General features: G+C 43.9%; 1 protein-coding gene across 3 annotated transcripts; it reads right to left on the bottom strand.

Moving 5' to 3' along the window:
- On the bottom strand, positions 912-26,131 carry TRNAU1AP (tRNA selenocysteine 1 associated protein 1). Of its 3 annotated transcripts, XM_003356244.4 has the most exons (9): positions 26,002-26,129; positions 25,279-25,376; positions 18,815-18,914; positions 18,154-18,206; positions 15,679-15,810; positions 12,579-12,698; positions 7,583-7,745; positions 7,332-7,365; positions 912-1,183 (listed from the first exon to the last, which is right to left on the bottom strand). In XM_003356244.4, exons 1-9 carry the CDS (start codon positions 26,026-26,028, stop codon positions 1,047-1,049), a joined length of 864 nt encoding a protein of 287 aa, XP_003356292.1. In that variant the 5' UTR covers positions 26,029-26,129; the 3' UTR covers positions 912-1,046. The 3 variants fall into 3 exon arrangements, with proteins under 3 accessions (XP_003356292.1, XP_005665207.1, XP_005665206.1); XM_005665150.3 differs by lacking the exon at positions 7,332-7,365 and having other exon boundaries at positions 26,002-26,131; XM_005665149.3 differs by lacking the exon at positions 15,679-15,810 and having other exon boundaries at positions 26,002-26,131.

Below are 26,131 nucleotides of genomic sequence, written 5' to 3'. Positions count from 1 at the left end.
AAGGCAGTGTACCACCCTCCCACCCCTAAAGAAGACTAAGTCATAAATCCAAGCAAGCTTTTCAGGAGCATCCTGAGAATGGGTGTTTTTTTTGTTTGTTTTGTTTTTCCTTTTTAGGGCTGCACCCTTGGCATATGGAGGTTCCCAGGGCAGGGTGGGGTAGGAGCTATGCAACAGCAACACAGGATCCAAGTCTCATCAGTTCACTACCGTGGTGGATGATTACCCCATTCAGCGAGGTTAGGGATTGAACCCATGTCCTCATGGACTCAGATTTGTTTCCTATGAGCCATGATGGGAATTCTTAAATTACTATTTGCTATTCACCTGTTAAACTAATTAGCATTCAATGTCTCAAAAGCTTAAGGAGTTGTTGCTTAGCACATTATGAACCCTACCAGTATCCATGAGGATGTGGGCTTGATCCCTGGCCTCACTCAGTGGGTCAAGGATCCACTGTTGCTGTGAGCTGTGCATTACGGTGGTAGAGGCCCTAAAAAGATGAGAGACAGGCATAGGATTGTCTCTGAACAATCTAGACCTTTTGGTTTTGGCTGTCTCTAATATTTGGCTACTCAGTGGCCCAGGCAACTTCCCAGTTCAAATGCTTAGTGAACCTGCCCAACATGCAGACAAATTTGTTGGTTAGGAGTATCAAAAATATCTGGCACCATTTTAGCAGGCAAGCCATATACTCCCACCCTAGAAAACCTTATGGCTTTGTGTAACTTTACTGTTAATGATCCACCTTGGTTGTTAGTCCTTATCTCCAGGAGTGCAAATAACCCTACCTGGATAAATGATTACTGTTCAAAGAGGGTTGACTGAGGTTCCAATTTATCTTGGAACAATAGGTCCCTTGGTTTTCAAACTTAAATGGCTCAAATGAAGGCAGCAGTGATTCAGGAGTATTACCTTTTGGGAAATAGTTTATTATTATAATACAAAACATTTCAAAAAAGGTGGAAGTTCTTGTGAATTTTTTTTCTTTAAAAAAGGAATCTCTTATCTCCTCACAGTCCATTCTGGCTTGTTCCATGTCCAGGTTACATCATGGCAGGGATCTCTGAAGACACCGTGTCCAGGGGCTGCCAGTGACAGTCCATTAGTGCATCATACAGCTCCTCGCTCTGCTCCATGAACTCCTTATTGGCCTCCGTCACGTCTAGCTGTGGCATGGGGTCTGGAAAAGAAGCAAGGATGGGTTCAGGGGCTGCAGGGGAGAGAAGCACTCAGAAACCGCAAGGGAACAGTCAGTTCCTAATGCCCTGCCAGAGCTCCCTCCTTCCTCGCAGGGCTCCTGTGAAGATGAAAGTAGGGTAATATACAGTTCCTTCTTGAACAGCATAGGTTTGAGCTGCGTGGGCCCACTTGCATGTGGGCTTTTGCAAGATTAAATGCCAGAGTACTACACGATCCACGGTTGAACTGAGGATATGGAGAAACAACTATAGGATATGTGTAGATTTCCCACAGTGAGGTGGTCAGGGTTGGGTCTCTTTTAGGACTGCATCCGTGGCAGTTCCCAGGCTAGGGGTCCAACTGGAGCTGCAGCCATAAAGTTTCAAATTCAATCCCTGGCCACCGCTCAGTGGATTAAGGATCCTGTGTTGCTGTGGCTGTTGGTGTAGGCCAGCAGCTGTAGCTCCGATTGGACCCCTAGCCTGGGAACCTCCATATGCCATGGGTACGACCCTAAAAAGCCAAACCCCCCCCCAAAAAAACCAAAACCCAAAAACGAGGAAGCGCTATACTATTAAGATGGCAATATTACCAAAATTGATCTATAGATTCAATGCAATCCCTATCAAAATCACAGCTGCCATTTTTCCCCCCAGAAACTGACAAACTGATCATAAAATTTATATGGAAATATAAGCTACTCAGAACAATCCTCAAGTTTAAGGACTCACATTTCCCCATTTTAAAACTTAACTGCAAAGCTACAGAAATAAAGACTGTGGCAGTGGCCCAAGTACAGGCATACAAATTGTATACATTTATAATAAACTGATTTTCAACAAGGGTACAAAGACAATTCATAAAGAACAGGCTTTTCAACAAATGGTGCTAGGAAAACTTAATAACTATAGGCAAAACAATGAAGTTAGACCTTTACCTCACACCTTATACAAAAATTAACTAATGGAGTTCCTGCCATGGCTCAGCGGAAATTTATCTAATCTAGTATCCATGAAGACACGGGTTTGATCCCCGGCCTCAATTAGTGGGTTAAGGCCTCAATCAGTGGGTTAAGGAACTGGCGTTGCTGTGAGCTGTGGGGTAGGTCTCAGACGCAGCTTCGATCCCGCGTTGCTGTGGCTGTGGTGTAGGCTGGAGGCTACAGCTCCACTTAGACCCCTAGCCTGGGAACCTCCATAAGCCTCCAATGCACCCCTGAAAAACAAACAAACAAAAAGTAGGCAAAAGAATAGAGTTCTCCAAAACAGATTCACATACAGCCAATAAACATACAAAAAGATGCTCAACATCATTAGCCATCAGGGAAATGCAAATCGAAACCACAATGAGATACTACTATGCCACTAGGATGGCTAAAATGAAAAACAGTAACTGTTGGGGAGGATGTGGAGAATCTGGAATCCTCATGTGTTACTGGAAATGGAAATGCTCTAGCTCTTTTGGAAAAGTTTGGCCATTCTTCAAATAGGTTTTTTTGGTTTGTTTTTGGTTTTTTTGTCTTTTTGTCTTTTCTAGGGCCGCTCCCACAGCACATGGAGATTCCCAGGCTAGAGGTCTAATCAGAGCTGTAGCCGCCAGCTTACACTAGAGCCACAGCAACGCAGGATCCAAGCCGTGTCTGTGACCTACACCACAGCTCACGGCCACGCTGGATCCTTAACCCACAGAGCGAGGTCACGGATCAAACCCGCAACCTCATGGTTTCTAGTTGGATTCATTAACCATTGAGCCATGACGGGAACTCCCATTCTTCAAAGGGTTAAACAGAGTTTACCATATGATCCAGCAACCCCACTCCCAGATATCCAATAGTACTGAAAACTTTTCTATGTCCACACAAAAACTTACAAATGTTCATAGCAGCATTACTCATAATACCAAAAGTGGAAACAATCCAAATGTCTATCAACAAAATGGATATCCACACAATGGAATACTACTCAACCATAAAAAGGAATGAAGCAATGAACTCATGCTATAATACAGATGAAACCTGAAGACACTATGCTAAGGCAAAGAAGCCATTCACAAGGACAACACATCCTATTATGATTCCATTCATTTAAACTGTCCAGGATAGGTAAACCCAGAGACAGAAAGTAGATGAGTAGTTGCCAGGGATAGGATCTTGGAGAATGGTTGCTAGTGGTTGGCAGGATTTCTTCTGGAATGAGACAGTGCTGATGGCTACACAACTACGTGACATTCTATAAACTACTGAATTGTACTCTTTAAGGGATGTATTTTATGATAGGTGAATTATATCCCCAAAATAAAAAACAAAAAACTGTAGCTGGGATCTTACTATATATCCTATCTTATTTCAGGACTTTTTTCATTGAGCACATTTCTCTATGTCAACATTCTTAGAAAATGACATGATATTTAATAAAACACAAAGTCATAAGAAAAACCTAACCATTATTTGTTTTACAAATCCTCTATTATTAGATATTTATCTTTACTGATACCATTTTGGGGTAAAATCTTTCAGGTAAAATCATTCATTCAATGGATGTGAACACTCTAAGAGTTTTTAACAGAAACACAGTATATTTCAACTTGTACTTGATCATTAATATTAACAGTGCAATGATTACATTTTATGGATCAACTTGGTTGGTTTATGGTGTCCAGTTGTTTGGTCAAACACCAGTCTAGATGAAGGTATTCTGTAGATGTGATTAACATCTACCATCAGTTGACTTTAAGGAGATTACTCTCAATAATATGGGTGGGCCTTAGCCAATCATTTAAAAGTCATAAGGCCTTCATTAAAAGCAATGAAATACCAGCATTTTCAGCAACATGGATAGACTTAGAAATTATCATGCTAAGTGAAGTCAGCCATACAATGAGACACCAACATCAAATGCTTACATTGACATGTGGAATCTGAAAAACGGACAGACTGAACTTTGCAGAACAGATGCTGACTCATAAACTTTGAAAAATTTATGGTCTCCGGAGGAGACAGTTTGGGGGGTGGGAGGATGTGCTTGGGTTGTGGGATGGAAATCCTGTGAAACTGGATTGTGATAATCATTGTACAACTACAGGTGTGATAACTTCACTGAGTAATTTAAAAAATAGAAAAAAAAAAAAAAAAAACAAAACGAGGCCATGAGCTCAATAAAAATAAATAAATAAATAAATAAATAAAGGCTTAAACTTACCCAAAGCCACAAAAAAAAAAAAAAAGCTTTAAGGCCTTAAACTGACCCCACAGAAGGAATTCTGCCTCTAGGCAGTAATATAGAAATCTAAGTTTCCAGCTTCCTGGTGCATCTTACAGATTTATAAATACATATATCCTACTAGCTGTTTCTCTGACGGACACAAATAGTATATGTTTCTTTCTTTTTCTTTTTTTCCTCTACAAATAGTATATGTTTAAATTTTTCTTTCTTGTGGTTTATACACAAAATGTGTTGCTTTTGTGAATGATTTCCAGCTTTCTCACCTACTCATAAAAGCCAACCAGTGCTGAATCTTTTCATGTAGGTACCATGCCCGTTCCCACAAGCAGGGGGATCTTTTTTCTCCTATATATTTTTTTGATCTGTGCCTGCAACATGTGGAAATTTCTAGGGACTGAATTCAAGAGCAGTGACAACACTGAATCCTTAACCGCTAGGCCACCAGGGAACTACCGCTCTTGTAATTTTTTTTTTTTTTTTTGTCTTTTTGCCATTTCTCGGGCCGCTCCCGTGGCATATGGAGGTTCCCAGGCTAGGGGTTGAATCGGAGCTGTAGCCACCAGCCTACGGCACAGCCACAGCAACTCGGGACCTGAGCCGTGTCTGTGACCTACACCACAGCTCATGGCAACGAAGGATCGCCAACCCACTGAGCAAGGCCAGGGATCGAACCTGTAACCCCATGGTTCCTAGTCGGATTTGTTAACCACTGTGCCACGATGGGAACTCCCCCACTCTTGTAATTTTAATCTAAATTAGAGTCAATACTTTCAGCATTTACAGAGGCTTCACGTTGGAACTCAAAGAGATCAGAGCATGACCAGCCTGGTTTCCTCACTCACGTAGGTAACAACTCATGGGAAGAGGATGAGGGCTGGAGAAAGGGTAAGCGCTTGGTTGTGCTGAAATCTACGGTCACACGTGCAAAAAGCACCCTCCTCAATGTGAAGACAGGGCCTGGAAGATGGCCTGCTGAAGCCAAGGGAGAGATGAGGAAGGATGACAATCCCTGCTGTGCCCTCTCACAGTGTGGCTATTACGTTAACACTGGAGGCATGGTAACTCTGTGGTAAAGAGCACAGAGCCTGGGGCAAGACTGCAAGAGTTCCAAGATTGAGTCCAACTCTTGCTACTGTGTTGCAATGACATCGCAACTATGTTGACCTTGAGAAAGTAATTTAATTTTTCTACCTCAGTTTTCTATTCTGTAAAATCAGGATGGATAACTGTGGTACTTACCTCAAAATTTTTGTGAAGGTTGAATGAGTTAACACCTGGAAACTGCTTAAAACAGTGCCCTGAACAGAGTAAAACCTTTTACTATTATTAACTATCTAAGCTTCAGTTTTCTCTTCTGAAGAATGGCTTTTAAAACAGAACCAACTGTTTGAAGTGTTGACAGGTAGCAGTGTTGAGCACGAAAAATGCTTTTTTTTTTTTTTCTTCGGTCGCCCTGCAGCATAGGGAGGTCCCTGGCCAGGAACTGAACCTGCATCCCAGTGTTCCCAAGACGCTGCCCATTGCACTGCACCACAGTGGGAACTCCATGTTGGCTATGATTCTATTATTAGTGGATGGGAAAGAGGCAGGAAAATTCTAAGGAGTTATACACAAATATTAAGTTAGTTTCTCTAAAAAGGAGGCAGCATTTTCTGGAGGAAAGAGTGAGAGACTGAGGACAGAAAGGGACTGCAGGTCTCCCCTTGCTCCTAATCACTGTGTGACCCTGAGCAGATCACTTGGACCGCCAGCTCCCCATCTTCAACTGGAGCTCAGTGTCCTGCCAGCTCACCCCCAAGGTCCCTGCTGTTGGAATCAGGTGACAGCACTTACGTGAAAGTGCTCTAAAATGCTATGAGGTAAACAAGTTTGTTCTCCACCTGCAGATGATGTTTCCTTTAAGGGAATATCTTGCTTACAGATCACACTTTATCTGTGACCTTCTCTTGAAGAATAATTCTTAAAATCAACTTAGACTTTAAACTTTGAGTTGTTTTGTACTTAAGGTTTCATATACTTAGAAATCAATAACGTCTGACTTTATGACAACTGTTATTTTACTTTTTTAAAACTTAACACATATTGGGAATTCCTGTTGTGGCTCAGTGGAAACGAATCTGATTAGCATCCATGAGGACGCAGGTTCAATCCCTGGCCTCACTCAGTGGGTTAAGGATCTTGTATTGATCCTTGAGTTGTGGTGTAGGTTGCAGACACAGCTTGGATCTGGTGTTGCTGTGGTTGTGGCACAGGCCAGCAGCTACAGCTCCAATTTGACCCGTGGCCTGGGAACCTCCATATGCTGTGGATGCGGCACTAAAAAGACAAAAAAAAAAAAAAAAAAAAAAAAAAAAAAAAAAAAAAAAAAAAAAAGACAAAAAAAACCCCCAAAACACCTTAACATGTGTTGATCGACATGTTGAAAAAACTTTTTAATACTGTTTTCAAACTTTAGAGAATCCTTTGAGATATGTATATGTCATTTCAAAAAGCATTCGACTGAAGGTTAGCAATTCCCTCAGTTTTTCTTCTGTTAAATTCAGCAAAAATTACAATGAACAATTTTAATTAAAAAATTAATAATGGCTATTATTACATAGCTGAATTGGGGTAATTTTCAGTTTTTTCATAATACTTCACTGTATTTTCCAAATTTTCTATTACTTGAAAGTGAGAGAAATATGTAATTTAAGCTATACAGAAAAAAAATTAACACGAAATAAACAGATGAATTTTACAAACTGTGAAACAAACATAAGGCTGTAATATTTTTGCTACAGACCCACATCCTGGAGGAGAAACACATTTGGGGAGGGACGGGCTCCCTCCCCTTCAGCTCTTCCCTCCCTGGGGACTCTTGGGGACGTGTGCTCCCACCTTGGGTGACACTCACATCTTATGCACTAAGTGAAAGGACTCCTTTCTTACCTTCTAATGCATCATCGCCAACTTCTTCATATGTCTGCCAAGAGACCAGAGGGGTGGGTGAGAAGCACACTGGAACGTGGGCCCATGATCAGGAATGGCTTATTTTTAACTAGAGAAACTAGGCTGCTTCATCCCTTCACCCTATTTTTCTGAAGCCCAAGCTCCCATCCTTACCCACCCAAACCTAGAGGATGACCATGTCTCTACAGGATGATGTAACCCAAGAGGGCCACACTGGCCGAGTTAGTTACCTGCATGGTGCTCTGAGTATAGCCGTACTGGGGATAACTGTAGCTGTAGCTGCCTGTGTTCTGGTCATAGCCCCACTGGGCATAGTAGTTCTGATACTGCTGGTAATACTGGTTATAGCTGTAACTGTACATCTGACTATATTCCACCGGTTTTACACGGCTCCTTAAATGAAGAAAAAAAATTAACAAATGTAAGCAAACATTTCCATAACACTATGTGACCAGTGTTTGTTCTAAGTGCCTTACTCAGATTAATTCATTTAATCACCACAAGGGTGCTATGCAGTAAGTATACCATTATTCCCTATTTTACAGATAAAGAAATTAAGTCACAGAGAGGCTACATACATAATTTGTCCAAAATCACAGAGCTGATATGAGAATCAAACTCAGGCAGTCTGGCTCCAGAGTCCAGATGTAAAGAGAGGAGCTTTCAACAGTTAGGTCTGTCTCTCTTATCAAACCGTGTCAGTACTGCCTTTCCCCTACTCAAGATCTTAGGGGCTGGGGGCTGCATTTCTGCCAGCCACGAAGGCCCAGGTGAACGTGGCCTGAAAAATCTGGACTTAGGATGATACAGAAAGCATTCCAAACTACAAAATATCTTTTTTTTTTTTTTTTTGCTTTTGTCCTTTTAGGGCCGTACCCACAGCATATGGAGGTTCTCAGGCTAGGGGTCTAATTGGAGCTGTTGCTGCTGCTGCTGCTGCCACCAGCCTATGCAAGAGCCACAGCAACGCCAGATCCGAGCTGCGTCTGTGACCTACACTACAGCTCACGACATCGGTGGATCCTTAACCCACTGAGCAAGACCAGGGATTGAACCTTCAACCTCATGGTTCCTAGTCGGATTCATTTCCATTGTGCCACGATGGGAACTCCCAAACTACAAAATATCTAACCACCTTTTTCCCACAAAAAAATTAAGCATTTTAGTAGCCTGCAACTGTGGTCATAGTTACCCCTTAAGGTGTAGGTATCTTGGATTTGTGTCCATTATTTTTCATATATAGTCTATTTTAAGTCTTGCAAAGCCCTATGATAGAAATATTATTTATTATTCCCGTAACACAGATAAGAACAGAGCCTCTGTAAAGCTGAGTGATTTACCCAAGACTACACATAGGACTGGAGCCAATTTTAACTCCAAGGCTCACGCTCTCACCACCACACCTGCCCTGACAGACTCAAGACTCTTTGTTGGTCTCCTACATCCTGATTCGCCAATCAGGGCTGAGGCCCAGAGAGGAAAGCTTCCTTCTCTGATAGCACAGCTCCCCTAGCTGCTGCCAACCAAAGATAAGAGTATCAAGCCTGCAAAGGATCCATTGCTTTCAAACACATAAAAACATATGAGCAGACAGACTCCTCCTATCACACAGTGTGGGACGTGTGGGGGTCCTCAGGATTGGTGCATCCATCTCCACAGTGAAGCCAGGGGGAAACCAAGTCAGAAGCAGGAGCTGAACTACCACAGACATCTCTGCCACAGCAACCACAAAGGCAGAGCCTGAATGACCCCTTCCAAGTTCCTCGAGCATTCAATGTCTGCTTGGTGAGGGGGGCTTGGCCAGAGCAGTAGACACGCTCATTTAACTGCCTTTGCGTCGCCTCCCAACGGTGTGCTCGACAGAGTCAGATGGCAGAAATTCCTTCCTCATCCCTGGTGCCAGGCTGCAAACTGCTAACTTCCACCTCCATGGCTCCCCTCCAGGTTTCAAAGGAGCCTGTCACCCTCCTGACATACTCAGGTCTTTAAAGGCACAGTTTCTCTGGCTTGGGTCTGCAAATTTCTCTCCTGTTTCTCCGAACTAAGGGAACGCTTATCTCCCTTAGTTCCCAGGGCTTGAGGGCACTGACATCAAGTACTAACAACTTTTTTTTTTTTTTTTTTTTTTTGTCTTTTTGTTATTTCTTGGGCCACTCCCGCGGCATATGGAGGTTCCCAGGCCAGGGGTCGAATCAGAGCTGTAGCCACCAGTCTACGCCAGAGCCACAGCAACGATGGATCCGAGCCGCATCTGCGACCTATACCACAGCTCACAGCAACGCCGGATCGTTAACCCACTGAGCAAGGCCAGGGATCGAACCCGAAACCTCATGGTTCCTAGTTGGATTTGTTAACCACTGCGCCATAATGGGAACTCCCTAACAACTTTCAATGAAGGAATAGAGACTAGAACATAACCTCCCTACAGAAGGACTCTCTCTTGTTTACAGCTACAACTTCAAGGTCTAGGGCAGGGCCTGCAGAGTGGGAGGGATGCAGTTATCAGATGGAATAAATAGGGTGACACAGCACAACCAACCAAAACAGTCACCATCAGGGAACTGCTGGATAGACTATACAATCAAAAGAATATCCTGCAGCTGTTAAAAAATATTATAATGATGACTGCCCAACTATATGGCAAAGAGAGTGTGTACAGCTCTTAAAAAAATATTATAGAGTTCCCATTGTGGCTCAGTGGTAATGAACCCGACTAGTACCTACAAGGACTGGGTTCAATCCCTGGCCTCACTCAATGGGTTAAGGACATGGCGTTGCTGTGGCTGTGGTGTAGGCCGACAGCTACAGCTCCAATTAAACCCCTAGCCTGGGAACTTCCATATGCTGAAGGTGTGGCCCTAAAGAGATGAATCCAGCACATGTAAAGTGCACCTATGTAGTGTGGTGCACCTATATCCACATCTGTATCTACATCTGTATTTCGAAGAGGCTAATGGAGAAGCCTGGAAAGGAGCTAAGAAATTATAATCAGTCATTTTATTTTTTTGTTTTATTTTGGCTGCATCCATAGCATATGGAAGCTCTCAGGCCAGGGATCATACTTATGCCACAACAGGGACCTCAGCTGCTACAGAGACCACACTGGATTCCTTCAACCCCTGCGCCCTAAGGGAATCCCTATAATCAGTCATTTCAGGATAATGAGAAAATTTCTTTCTTTTTTTTTTTTTTCTATTTTGGCTACACCCACAGCATGTAGAAGTTCCAGGCCAGGGTTCAATCTTGAGCCACAGCAGTGACAATACCAAGTCCTTAATTGCTAGGCCACCAGGGAACTCCTGAAATTTCTTTCTTTTAAATGTTTTTGTATATGTGAGTTTAGAACAAATCACATTTGGAAGAGGGGAATCACTTAGGCTGATCTTCTGTGTATTAAACATGGTTAAATCATAAATCTTGAGCTGCTTTAAAAAACACAGCCATTTTAGGAGTTCCCGTCGTGGTGCAGTGGTTAATGAATCCGACTAGGAACCATGAGGTTGCGGTTTGGTCCCTGCCCTTGCTCAGTGGGTTAACAATCCGGTGTTGCCATGAGCTGTGGTGTAGGTTGCAGACGCGGCTCGGATCCATCGTTGCTGTGGCTCTGGCGTAGGCTGGCGGCTACAGCTCCGATTCAACCCCTGGCCTGGGAACCTCCATATGCCGCAGGAGCGGCCCAAGAAATAGCAAAAAGACAAAAAAAAATAAAAAAATAAAAAATAAAAAACACAGCCATTTTAGAGTTTCCTGGTGGATCAGTGATTAAGGATCTGGTGTTGTCATTGCTATTGGCTCAGGTCACTTCCATGGCATGGGTTTGATCCCTGGCCTGGGAACTTCCACATGCTTTGGACACGACCAAAAAATACAATAAAACAAAACAAATCCCCCCCTTCAAACACCCACAGACATTTGGAAGCTCTGCCCTAAGAGTGCAGCCACTCTTCTACTTTTTTTTTTTTTTGCCACATCTGCAAGTTCTTGGGCCAGGGATCAAACTCAAGCCACAGCTGTGACCTGAACCTCTGCAGTGACAATGCACCACAAGGGAACTTCAATATTCTTCTACTTTTCTTTTTTCTTTTTTTTTTTGTCTTTTCTAGGGCCGCCTCCACGGCAGATGGAGGTTCCCAGGCTAGGGGTCTAATCGGAGCCATAGCCACTAGCCTACGCCAGAGCCACAGCAATGCAGGATCCAAGCCACATCTGCAACCTACACCACAGCTCACAGCAATGCTGGGTCCTTAACCCACTGAGCAAGGCCGGGGATCGAACCCGCAACCTCATGGTTCCTAGTCGGATTCGTTAACCACTGTGCCACAACGGGAACTCCTCTTCTACTTTTAACGTGAAGTTTGTCAGCTTTAGGAAAACTGACTTTTGGATGGTGGGGGCAGGTAATTCTTTGCCATGGAGGATGTCTTGTGAACTGTACGATGTTTAGTGGCAACTCTGGCCTGTACTCTAAGTAAATGCCAGTAGCACCTCTCCCCCAAGTTTACAACCATATTTGTCTCTGGGTATCAACAATGTCCCCTAGTTGAAAAGCACTGCTTGGACCAAAGGATGGAAGATTCTAAGGAGAGAAAAACTGTTCTGAGTAAAAAACCTTCTTGGAATTGTAAGGTAGAAGAGTCTTCTGCCCAACATGACAGGTATGACAGTGATGTACATAATATTCTTTTTTTTTTTTTTTTTTTTGTCTTTTGTCTTTTGTTGTTGTTGTACATAATATTCTAATGTGTTTGTATCATTAATTCTTAGCCATTCCCAAAGCAAGGGACATTCATAGGTTTCACTGCTATAAATAAGGCTAAAATAGGGTGTAATTTTTCCCTTCTATTCCATTCTTATTAATTTTATGGATAACTTTTTAATAGCGACACTACTAGGCAAAGAGCAGGGTCATTAAGTTTGCACAGCCAAACTGCTTTTCCAGCATGGCTACAAGTGATGTGTGAACATATCTGCTTCCCACCATCATAGTTCTCTCCCCAGGTATAGGCTTCTGGAGGGGCAGGTTTATGCCAGTTCATCTCCAGCACCTAGTCCTCAGCCTGGCAAATATCAAGCACCCATTGTTTGTTTTGTGACCTGAATTGTCTTGGCATCCTCCCACTCAGCACATGGTTGTCAACAAGAGATGAGGCATGTCAGGGGAGGGGTCTCTCCAGAGGCCCTCCACCCACCCCCACCCCACCCCACCCCCGCCAGTGCAGGTCTCACGCTTTAGGGATCGCCACACTCAGCCGCACTGGTTTAGACCCCAGTCCTACTGCTCCTTGGCACTCGGTCAGGGCTCGCTTCTGTTCCAGTTCATCTGTGAATTTCACAAAACCATAGCCCCTGCAGGGGAAAGAAACCCAAAACTTAGATCACAAATGTGATGACAGTAAAGTCTAAGAATAGAAAAGGGCTGAGAAGGGAGAGAGAGTCCATTAAATTACATGGGCAGGGCTGGGGCCCATCAGTGGAGGGACGCCACAGAGCAAGGTGAGATCCAAGCACTGGAGGATCTCGAGATCTGCAGGAATTCCCACTTTCAGTTCACCATTCTCCTCTTGGGGCTTTTTCCCAAATAGAAGCTCCCCTTCCAAGCTACTGAGAAGTATTACCATTATCATTATGGTAGTAGCAGCAGTAGTAACAGTCACAGAAGGTCCCTCGGCAAATATTTACCGAGTCTGCCCTATATGCCAGGAATTACGTGAGGCACTGGGACTCGACAGTCACAAAGCAGACAAGCTTCCTGCTCTTTTCAATTCATATTCCACTTGGGAGATCCATGAATGATAACTCCTAATGAGGACTTACTGATTTCCCAGGCACTGTGCATTTCCCCAGGGTTATCTCATCAATCTGTCCAACAGCTTGATGAAGAGAGTATCCATCCTTTTTTTTACTGACGACAGAACCAAAATTCAGAGAGTTGGTTTTTTTGTTTTTGTTTTTGTTTTTTGGCTGTGCCCATGGCATATGGAAATTCCCAGGCCAGGGATCAAACCTGCACCACAGCAGCAACCCACGGTCGCTGTAGTGACAAGGCCAGATCCTTAATCTGCTGTGCCAAAAGAGATCTTCAGAGAGATTATTTATTTTATTTTATTTTTTCTTTTTCGGCCACACCTGCGGACATGGAAGCTCCCAAGCCAGGGACTGAATCAGAGCCATAGCTGCAACCCACGGCACAACTACGGCAATGTCGGATCCTTAATCTGCTGTGCCACAATGAGAACTCCCAGAGAGGTTTAATAACTTACCCAAAGTCATAGTGGAAGCAGGATTCAAATTTTCAAATTTAAAGCTCAAGCTCCTAACTACTACTCAGATCAAAAATGAAGCTTTTTTTTTTTTTTTTGGCTGCACTCACAGCCTGTGCAAGTTCCCAGGCCAGTGACTGAACCTATGCCACTGCAGTAACCAGAGCCACTGCAGTGACAAAGCCAGATCCTTAACTCACTGAGCCACAAGGTAACTCCTAGAATTAATCTTTCTTGACAAATACCGTATGATATCACTTATTTGTGGAATCTGAAATATGACACAGATGAAAATATCTATGAAACAGAAATAGACTCACAGATACAGAGAACAGACTTGTGATTTCCAATGGAGAGGTTGGGTGGACGGGGGAAAGATTGGGAGTTTGGAATCAGCAGATGTAAATTATTACATATGGAATGGATAAACAACAAGGTCTACTTTATAGCATAAGAAGCTATATTCAATATCCTGTGGTAAACTATAATAGACAAAAATATGAAAAAGAATATATATATATAAAAGTATATATATATATAAAACTGATCACTTTGCAGTACAGCAGGAATCAACACAAACCACATTTTTTTTTTTTGGTCTCTTTTAGGGTTTCGGGGCCTCACCCGTGGCATATGGAGGTTCCCAGGTTAGGGGTCAAATCAGAACTGCAGCTGCCAGCCTACACCACAGGCACAGCAACGTGGGATCTGAGCTATGTCTGCAACCTAAACGGCAGCTCATAGCTACATGGGATCCTTAGCCCACTGAGTGAGGCCAGGGGATCGAACCTGAATCCTCATGCATACTAGTCAGATTTGTTTCTGTTGAGCCATGACGGGAACTCCCAACACATTTTATTTTTTTTGTCTTTTTGCCTTTTTCTAGGGTCGCTCCTGCGCAAAGGGAGGTTCCCAGGCTAGGGGTCTAATCGGAGCTATAGCCACCGGCCTCCTCCAGAGCCATAGCAACTTGGGATCCAAGCCGCATCTGCGATCTACACCACAGCTCACAGCAAAGCCGGACCCTTAACCCACTGAGCGAGGCCAGGGATTGAACCTTTGTCCTCATGGATACTAGCCTGGTTTGTTTACTGCTGAGCCACAAAGGGAACTCCTCTTTTTTTTTTTTGGCCTCCCCCGAGGCATGTGGAAGTTCCCAGGTCAGGGATCAACACCACAGCAGCAATCCAAGCCTCTGCAGTGAGAACACTGGATCCTTAACTTGCTGTGCCACGAGGGAACTCCAGGAATGAATCTTTCTTGACAAATGCCCTATGATATCACTTGCACGTGGAATCTAAAACATGATCCGAGTGAACTTATTTAAAAAACACAGGAGTTCCCTGGTGGCCTAGTAGTTAAGGGTCCAGCAATGTCACTACTATGACTCAGGTCACTGCTGTGGCAAGGGTTTGATTCCTGGCCTGGGAACTTCCATATGCCATGGGAGCGGCCAAAAAAAGACAAAGAAACAGAAACGGACTCACAGACATAGAAAATCAATTTATGGCTACCAAAGGGGAAAGGGGTGGAAAAGGGATAAATTAAGAGTGTGGGATTAGCAGATATAAACTACTACATATAAAATAGATAAACAACAAGGTCGTATTGTATAGCACAGGAAACTATATTCACTATCCTGTAATAAACCATAATGGAAAAGAACATGAAAAGAGTATTTTATATGTGTATATATATATACACACACACACACACAAAATGAAACTTTTTTGAGGTCTTTCCACTTTTGTGGTAACAATAGTAAATAAGAGGAAATACCTATAAAGCATTTCCTATTGATTTATTTATACATCATGTGTTCTTTGCACCCCACAGGAGATGCAGCTACTAGTAATCAGTCCCGTTTCACAGATGAGGAAATAGGATCAGAGGTTCAGTAACTTGTCTGCTGCATTATCCCTGGGCGGGGTTCACACCAGGCAGTTCTCTCCAGAGCCTGTGCTCTTAATTAACCACCACGCAACATGGCCTCGCTACAACAGCTCCATCTATGAGAAAAATGCCGCAACCAACAGGGTAGGCATCGATAACAAGTAAGGCCTTACTTAGACACGCCTGTCTGGTCCAAAACCACCTTGCCTCCCCGACAGGAGGGGTAGACTTTGACAAAGAATTCATACAGCATGCCATCATCCACATCTGGGGTCAGGTCCCCCACAAAGAGGGAGTACTCAGGGCTGAGAAGAGAGAACAAGATTCAGAGACAAAGACCAAAACTTTTGTTCTAATGAGCACTTTTGGCCCATTCTAGGTAAACTTTTTCTGGGCTTTCTCAGAGAACATCACACCTAATGGGTCCTTAACCAGGCCCTAATTTGTTTCATCTGGCAGTCCTGGCAGAAGAGTCACCACAGGAGCCCCCTGTCCCAAGTCCCTCACCTGCTGAATAGAGACTGTCTGGCTTCAAACATCACAGGAGTGCAGATCAGGGGCCAAGTTAGAGGTGCTCAAAAGATAAAGCTACACATTATTATTATTATTATTATCCTTATTTTTTGTCTTTCTAGGGCCACACCCACAGCATATGAAGTTCCTAGGCTAAGGGTCTAATTGGAGCTGAAGACCTACACCACAGCCCATGGCAACGCTGGATCCTTTACCCACTAAGCGAGGCCAGGGATTGAACCCGCATCCTTGTGGATACTAGTAGTATTCATTACCACTGGGTCATGAAGGGAACTCCAAAGCTATACAAAGATATTCACTGCTTTTTCTGTGGGGGGGGGGCACATCTGTTGCAAGTGGAAGTTCCCAGGCCAGGGACTGAACCTGTGACACAGCAGCAACCCAAGACGCTGCAGTAACAATGCCAGATCCTTAACCTGCTGCTCCTCAAGAGAACTCCCTCACTGCATATTTTTAATTCAAATGATGAAAGGCAGAGAGAGAATGAAAATTGGATCTCTTCTCCTAAAGATGAGCGAAAATGAATTCCCCCAATTTTTTCTGTGAAGGGCCAAAGAATAAATATTTTAGGCTCTGCAGTGGGTTCCTCTCTCTGGTCTGTCACTTTATTTTCACAATCCTTTAAAAATATAAATACCATTTTTAGCTTTTAAGTAATAACAAAATTAAGCCACAGATTGCTACCCCTGTTCTGGAAAAATCTTAAAAAAAAAAAAAGCACCCATTATTACTTTATTTCATGTATGACATATATTCCTTCTATAAAATCAGAATACACAGGAGTTCCCTTGTAGTGTACGGGGTCACTACTGTGGCTAGAGTTTGATCCCTAGCCCAGAAACTTCCACATGCCAAAGACAAAAACAAAAAAAGAATACACTAAAGGACAAAGAAAAATGTAATTACCAATAACGCAACCACTCAAAGGCAATCACTATGAATACTTCGACATATACTTTTGTCTTTTTTTTTTTTGGCTGCACTTGAGGCATGTGGACATTCCTGGGCCAGGTTTTAAACTTCTGCCACGACGGGAACCAAGCCGCTGCAATGACAACACTAGGTCCTTAACCCACTGAACCACAAAAGAATTCCTTTGGCTTCTTCTTTTGAATTTACAAAAATTAGATATAATTCATTTGCTTTGTTTCTATAATTTTTTTCTTTTTTTGGCTGCACCTAAGGCATGTGGAAGTTCCAGGGCCAGGGATCAAACCCGTGCTGTGGGTGCAGCCTGTACCACAGCTGCAGCGACGCTGGATTCTTTACCTGCTTTGCCACAAGGAAATACCATAGCACTTTTTCAATTTTAACATATTACCAACACCTTGACGTGTCAGATTTCTGCTATGACATGGCTTATTAATGGAGACACAGTATTCTAATTGATGAATACATTGTAATTTAAACCACTTCCCTATTATAATCTTTTTTTTTTTTTCAGGCCAGCACCTGCGGCATATGGAGGGTCCCAGGCTAGGGGTTGAATTGGAGCTGTAGCTACCAGCCACAGCCCTATGGGATCCGAGCCGCACCTGCAACCCACACCACAGCTCATGGCAATGCCAGATCTTAACCCACTGAGCTAGGCCAGGATTGAACCCTTGTCCTCATGGATGCTAGTCGGGTTTGTTAACCACTGAGCCACAACCCAATTTTGCCCATATACATAAATTTCAATGAACACTTTCTAGGCTAACCTTTACACACATCCATCAATAAATTCTGAAATGTAAAATTATGGGTTCGAACAGTATAAATCTCTCTAAAGGTCTTAATACAATGTTTTAAAGTTTTCAAACAGCAACCTGAAATGGTGAATCAATTTATGTTGCTACATCAGGTCAATTCTTACTGAATAAAATGTCAATACCATGGTGGTAACAGGGGACTAGGGAAGGAACCAAATATTGACAAGACATGGCCCTCACCAAGAGGCAAACTGGGAGAGCGCACCAAGGGGTAACAGGAGGGTGTTATCCTCCAGGAGGGAGGCAGGGTGGGGCCAAATTCAGCTCCCCAGCCTCCTCTTTGAGAGTGACCAGCACAGGGACACATCTTGTCTCTATCTAGACATTTCCTGAGGCTTCAAACTAACTTGGGTCTGTGCTTACCTGTTATCTGGCTGTTTCCCATAAGTGGCATAGTTCAGCTTAAAACGTTTAGCCTGGAAATTTAAAAACAAATAAACTAAAACAGAGAAAGGTGTTTCGAGAGTCAAACAATATTTGAAAAAAACTGAAATAAATTACCTTGGCCAAAACATCTCTCCCCCTCTCTAAGCCTCAGCCTTTTCTCCTGTATAAAAGGAGGGGGTTGCACGGATGACCTCTAAGGGCACTGCCAGCTCCATGGTTCTATGAGCCCAGGTGTGCCAGCTTGGTGCGGCTGAAAGCTAAGTAACTGTGGGAAGAGCAGAATGTAACTCTCTTGAAATGTGTCCTCACGGCTGCCAGCCTGTTATACTTTCAAACAAGAGGTCTAGAATTTCAAGTCTTCCGTTATCAAGGGAGGCAGCAGTGCAGAGTGCAAGGGCATGGATTTTAAAGGCAACCAATCTTCAATTTGCATCCTGGCTCTGCCACTTTCTACCTGTGTTGCCTTGGGCAAGTTATTCCATTTCCCTTAGCTTCAGGTTCCTGGTCTGTCAAAGATAACAATGCCTACTGCTTTAGTGTTGTTATAGTATTAAATAAATATACAGTAGGGATTTGATAATGATCGTTATCGATGACAATTAAAATGGCAACATCATCATTATCTAAGTGTCCTTACAGGTGTGGCTCCTGGAAGGGGTTTCCCATTGATTTTATGCAAACACTTCTCAGCTGTGGCCAAATCTGCAAATTCTACAAAGCAGTAGCCAGCTGGGATCCTGGAAAGAAAAGAGAAGAAGGGAATGGTTACAGATGTGATACCTTGATGAGAGACTGAGTCTGGGCCTGGAGAAAATTTTTTTTTGGTGTGTGTGTCTTTTTGCCTTTTTTTCTAGGGCTGCTCCCACGATATATATGGAAGTTCCCAGGCTAGGGGTCTAATCGGAGCTGTAGCCACTGGCCTACGCCAGAGCCACAGCAACTGGGGATCCAAGCTGAGTCTGCAACCTACACCACAGCTCACGGCAATGCAGGATCCTTAACCCACTGAGCAAGGCCAGGGATCCAACCCGCAACTTCATGGTTCCTAGTCGGATTTGTTAACCACTGTGCCTCGACGGGAACTCTGGAAAAAAAAAAAAAAAAAATTTTTTTTTTTTTACACTGTGCTGGGCTGGGGGTTGAACCTGTGTCCCAGTGTTCCAAAGACAGCCAATTCCTGTTTCATCACAGCAGGAACTCCAAGAAAATATTTTTCAGAGTTCCCATCATGGCATAGCAGAAATGAATCCAATTAGGAACCATGAGGCTATAGGTTTGATCCCTGGCCTCGTTCAGTGGGTTAAGGACCTGGTGCTGCCATCAGCTGTGGTGTACACGGTCACAGATGAGGCTTGGATCCTTTGTTGCTGTGGCTGTAGTGGAGGCTGCTGGCTACAGCTCTAATTCAACCCCTAGCCTGAGAACCTCCAAATGATGCTGGTGCAGCCCTAAAAAGCAAAAAAAAAGTTTTTCTCTACTCCACAAAAAGTTTCTCCAATCAGAACCCATACTATTTTTGTTTCCCACCATATTTCATTTCAGAACTTACAAACCTGCATCTAAGGATCGCCAATCTGTGCCAGTCCCAGACTCACTTAGTAAACATTTATTTATGTAGCATCACCTATGAAGCACTTTTGTCAAAAATGTATAATGAAAAGCAATCAAACCTTTAGATCTGGAGTTCCCATTGTGGCTCAGTGGTTAACAAATCTGACTAGGACCCATGAGGTTGCAGGTTCGATCCCTGGCCTCGCTCAGTGGGTTAAGGATCCTGCATTGCCGTGAGCTGTGGTGTAGGTCCAGACTTAGCTCGGATCCCGCGTTGCTGTGGCTCTGGCGTAGGCTTGCGGCTACAGCTCTGATTAGACCCCTAGCCTGGGAACTTCCATATATCGCGGGAGCCGCCCTAGAAAAAAGGCAAAAAGACAAAACAAAACCCTTTAGATCTAACGTCCAGTTTACAGGAAATATTAGAAACAGAATAAGTACAACACCACTACAAGGCAACATATAAATTCAGAATGTAGGACCAAAATCCAGAATGTTCCCTTGTGGTCTAATGGTTCAGGATTTGGTCTTGTCACTGGTGTTACTGGGGTCCAGTCCCTGGCTGTGGAACTTCCATGTGCCTTGGGGACAGCCAAAAAAAAAAAAAATAAAAGAATCCAGAATGTAGAATCTTACGTAAGACAATTAATCTTACTTCTTTAAAAAGTCAATGTATGACAAAGAAAAAAATGGGCTTTTCTACACTAAAAAGGACAAAAGAACTAAATGCAATGCGGGATCTGACCTCTGACTGGATCCTAACTCATTAAAAATCAAAAAAAGTCTATAAAAGATATTCTGGGGAGATTTATAAAAATTTAAATGTACACTATTGTGTGGTATTAGGAAATCACTGTTTTGTTTTTTCCCAGGGTCGTACCCATGGCATATGAGGTTCCCAGGCTAGGGGTCAAATCAGAGCTGCAGCTGCCAGCCTACACCACAGCTACAGCAATGCTGGATCTTTAACCCACTGACTGAGGCCAGGGATTAAACCCGCAACATCATGGTTCCTAGTCAGATTCATTTCTGCTGCACCACCAAGGGAACTCCCAGGAAATCATTGTTAATTTTGTTACTGTGACATGAGCATTGTGGTTATGTAACACAATGTCCACTCTAATGGCATTGTATGCTCAAAAACTCAGTGGTGAAATGTCACAATGCCTGTAATTTACTTTCATATTGTTTAGCAAAAAGAAATGTCTGTCTAAATCTATCTTAGATAACTAAAACATGCTAACATTGCAACATGTTAACAAATTTTTTTGGTCTTTTTAGGGCTGCACCTGCAGTATAAGGCAATTCCCAGGCTAGGGGTCAAATCAGAGCTACAGCTGCTGGCCTACACCACAGCACAGCAACACGGGATCATTAACCCACTGAGCAAGGGGAGGGATCCAACCCCCATCCTCATGGATACTGGTGGGATTCCTTACTGCTGAGCCACGACTGGAACTCCTGCAACATGTTTATGAAATTAGTTATTTCAAATGTTTCATCATTAAACCAGTTTTTTTTGGAATTTGTGCTGTGACAGAGAGGGTTAGGGATCCAGTGTTGTCACTGTAGCAGCTTAGAACTTCCATGTGCCACAGGCGTAGCGGAAACAAAAACAGTTTTTTTAATCACCTTTTATAGCCCAGGCTGATACGGAGTTGAAGAACATGATTCCTGTCCTTAAGAAACTTATAATCTAGCTGGACAGATAAAGTAAAGCCATGGTCCTAACCTAATTGGGAGGGGGGCTGTCTGTAAGATTCCTGGTGTTCTACTTTTTATTTATTTTTTTAGGGTCAATCCTGAGGCATATGGAGGTTCCCAGGCTAAGGGTCAAATGGGAGCTACAGCTGCCAGCCTACACCACAGCCACAGCAACACAGTGAGCGAGCCGAGGAATCAAACCTGCATCCTCATGGATGGTAGTAAGATTCATTTCCACTGAGCCACAAGGGGAACTTCAACTTTTTAAAGCGTCACTAAGAGCCATAAGTAGGAGGATGCAGCTATATCCTGACATCCCTTCCCACAACGAGATTTACACTGAAAATTGTTAATTTTCCTTAACAGCATCCTTAAAGCCGCCACCAGTGAAATAAACCAACTTTTTTTGCAAATACAATATTCAGTTCAAATAACCTTATGGACACTAAGCCGAAAGGTAGGGGCAAAGGCAGTACCTGAGCCCACAAATCTCAGAACATAGTCTATGAACTCCATAAATGTGTGCTGACTGATGCTTAGAAGAATGGTGGGCCAAATCTGTACCTTCTGTCTTGAGTGTTCTAGATTCTTAAGTCCTAAGCCGCTGAGCCACCAAGAAACCCCTCCTTATTTTCTGATACATTTCAAAGTAAATTGCAGATATTGATAGACATCCCTCAATTCTTTCAACGTGCTTACTATTAGAGTTCAAATATTGTTGAGTCTTTCCTTTTAAGGTAAAATTTACATGCAATGAAATGTACTAATTCTTTCAGATGCTGAGCTAGTTCCACCACAGGTTAATTTTGTGCATCTCAGAATTTTAAATAAATGGAATCATACAGTAAGGCTTCTTTCATTTAGCATGCTTTTTAAGATTCATTCATATTATTGCTATATTAGTAGTCTGTCCCTTTGTATTGCTAAGCCATATCCTATTTTATAAATATATCGAAAATACCAGTAGTTATTTATTTACATATGAAGGGATACTTGGGCTGCTCTTTTGGGCTACTGTCATAACACTGCTATGCACATTCTTTTTTTTTTTTTTGGCTTTTTGCTATTTCTTTGGGCCGCTCCCGCGGCATATGGAGGTTCCCAGGCCAGGGGTTGAATCGGAGCTGTAGCCACCAGCCTACGCCAGAGCCACAGCAACGATGGATCCGAGCCGCGTCTGCAACCTACACCACAGCTCACGGAAACGCTGGATTGTTAACCCATTGAGCAAGGCCAGGGATCGAACCCGCAACCTCATGGTTCCTAGTCAGATTCGTTAACCACTGCCCCATGTCGGGAACTCCCTGCTATGCACATTCTTTTTCAAGCCCTTTTTTGGTGGAAACATGCTTTCCTTTGTCTTGGGTAAATACCTAGGACTAGATCTGCTGGGCCATAGGACTAGATGTGTATATGAGAAACTGCCAGACACTTGCCCCCAAGGGTTATACCATTTTAAAGTCCCATCAGAGATGAGACGTGTGGTTGCTCCACCTGGGACTGCATTCTTTTTTTCCTCTTTGTTGAGTTTTCAAAATTGTGGTTAAATATACATTACATGGAGTTCCCATCGTGGTGCAGCGGAAACGAATCCGACTAGGAACCATGAGTTTTCGGGTTCGATCCCTGGCCTTGCTCAGTGGGTTAAGGATCTGGCCTTGCCTTAAGCTGTGGTGTAGCTTGAAGATGCAGCTCGGATCTGGCGTTGCTGTGGCTCTTGCATAGGCTGGCGGCAGCAGCAGCAACAGCAGCAACAGCTGCGATTAGACCCCTAGCCTGGGAATCTCCATGTGCCGCGCTCTAGAAAGACAAAAAGACAAAACAAATGTATATGTACATACACACACACATTACATAAAATTTATCCTTTTAAACACTTTTTTCTTTTTTGGTCACCCCACGGTATATGGAGCTCCTGAGCCAGCGATCCCGATCTGAGCCATAGTTGTGACCTAAGCTTCAGCTTCGACAACAGGATCCTTAACATACCGCACCAGGCTGTGGACAGAACCTATGCCCCAGGGCTCCCAAGACGCTGCTGATTTTAAGTCTTTGTCATATGAAGCAGAATGCACATATAATGTGTCTGTAAGTGCCACCATAAGAAACGGCCAGAGTTTAGCAATCAAGGGTAGGAAAGACTAGTTGCAAACCTTATTTCAATAAACATGAAAACATGAGAAACTATGTCAATGTTTTAAAAAATATAAAGTACTACAGAATGTATTTTTATGCAAGTAGCCTACTATCAGTGTTTTCTTGTCTACAAAAGCAAGAAGAAAAATACCTAGGCCAGCATGATCTATCATTCAGAAAACTGGCCCCTGGGTACCGGGGTTCTGAATACATAAAGTATTCGTTCACCAGGGAGTTCTCGTTGTGGCTCAGTGGTTATTGAATCCGACTAGGAACCATGAGGTTGCGGGTTCAATCCCTGGCCTTGCTCAGTGGGTTAAGGATCTGGCGCTGCCGTGAGCTGTGGTGTAGGTGGCAGACTTGGCTTGGATCGATCCCAAGTTGCTGTGGCTGTGGTGTAGGCCGGCGGCTACAGCTCCGATTAGACCTGTAGCCTGGGAACCTCCATATGCCGCGGGTGCAGCCCTAGAAAAAAACAAAACAAAACAAAGTACTTTAGAGTTGGCCACATTTCAAATCTCTCATCTGTATTTTTCAATTACTTGATGTTTTTAGCACGCTGCTTTAGTACTTGGCACAGAGTAGACACTTGATAAACACTGTCAGATTGATAAGGAATCCTGTTATTTCTAACTAGAACCCTAAGGAAACCTACGACCCTCAAAGAGAAAGAAGAAACTGGAGGCAATAAATAAGAGCACTATTATATGGAAATCTATTCTGCATTTTGTCTTGTTTACATATTTACAGTCTCATTCCCCTGTTAGAATGTAGAATGTAGGAGAGAAATGACTGCATCTGGCTTGTTTCAGTCATATATTTTGGGAATCTAGAACCCTGGCATGTAGCAGTGTCTTACACAAGAGTTATGGGCACACATGAGCTTTGAAAACAGACCTGAATTAGAGTCTTGGCTTCTCATTTAACAGCTGCGTAACTTTAAGACAGTTACTATGCTTCTCTAATAATAGTACCTAGCTCAGGGGTTTTTGTGATTTTGAAATGCTTATTACCCAGCAGATCATGATCTGTTTATATTTACCAAGCATATACCATATGCCAAACACTGTTCTAAATGCTGAATGGGAATTAATGGCACTTAGTCCTCATCAGAACTCTATGAGGTAGGTGCTATTATTATCTCCATTTTTATGGTGAAGGACAGGGAGAGGCTGAGTAACTTGCTCAAGGTCACACAGCACACAGAGCGTTCAAACCCACTCTGGCTCCAGAGTCAGCAACACATTATACTTCCTCTCAATAAGCCCTGAAATGTTAGAATTTATATCATTGTAATAATTATTATTATTTTTTTTTTTTTTGTCTTTTGTTGTTGTTGTTGTTGCTATTTCTTGGGCTGCTCCCGCGGCATATGGAGGTTCCCAGGCTAGGGGTTTAATCGGAGCTGTAGCCACCGGCCTACGCCAGAGCCACAGCAACGCGGGATCCGAGCCTCGTCTGCGACCTACACCACAGCTCACGGCAACGCCGGATCGTTAACCCACTGAGCAAGGGCAGGGACCGAACCCGCAACCTCATGGTTCCTAGTCGGATTCGTTAACCACTGCGCCACGATGGGAACTCCTGTAATAATTATTATTAGGGGTGAGAAGCCTCTGACTCTCCGAAGGATGTTTACCTTCTGAATGACACCTGCAGTTGATCTACTAAGGGAGAACTGAGAAGACAAGAGGGGAGGAGAGAACATACCCAGTGAGGCGATTTCGGATAATTTTGACGCTCATCACAGTCTCTCCCATGGTGGCAAAGGCTCTGGAGATGAAGTTCTCATCCATGTAGGGCTCCAGCTGCGCAAATATAAGAGCAGAGCAGTTCAGGTCAGTACCCAGGCTCCTCATTCCCGGATCCGGAGCCCCTCCCTGCTCAGTCCAGGGTTGGGTGCACGCTGCGGGCAGGAGTAGGGTGAGGGTGAAGAGGTTTCCATCCACTCCGGCGTTCCCAGCCTCTTGCCTTCCTTCCCTTCAAGGCTGCTCCTTTTAGGAAGCCTCCCCCTTGGATTTAGGAACCCCATTCCTGCAGTCCTCGAACCAAGGCGCACTTCAATCCTTGGGATTCTTCCCATTCTATCCACGCAAAGACCCTCCCTTTTTCCCTCCCCAGAATCCAGGCTGGGCTGGGCCCCACGACCCCTCCCCCTCCGAATCAGCCCCCGCACCTAGATGCTAGGGCCTGCTTCGGCATCACTAAAACAACTCTCCTCATTCTCTTCCACCCTTTTGGGATCCGAGGACCCCTCCCCCTCAGACCCGGCCCCTTCACCTACACGCTGGGACTTGCTTTGGCACCACTGAGAACTCCCCTCCCCATTCACTGCCACCCTCTTGAGAGCCGAGGACCCCTTCTCTTCAGACCCTTTTGCCCTCGTGACACTATATTTCTCCTCCGCTGAACCGGGCGGCCGCCCCAACTCACGTCGCCCATCCACAGGCTGGCCGCCATGCCCGAGGCCCCGCCAGGCCTACGCGAGCCTCAGAGGCTGGCGCGTACGCCGCTCCGCGGGGTTGCGGCCTCCACGGCGCATGCGCCCCCATCGCCTTCTGCG

This window comes from Sus scrofa, chromosome 6 (genome assembly GCF_000003025.6).
Source record: "Sus scrofa isolate TJ Tabasco breed Duroc chromosome 6, Sscrofa11.1, whole genome shotgun sequence".
NCBI lineage: Eukaryota > Metazoa > Chordata > Mammalia > Artiodactyla > Suidae > Sus > Sus scrofa.
Note: the sequence above shows the minus strand (reverse complement) of the source record. Positions and strands in the feature narration are given on the sequence as shown.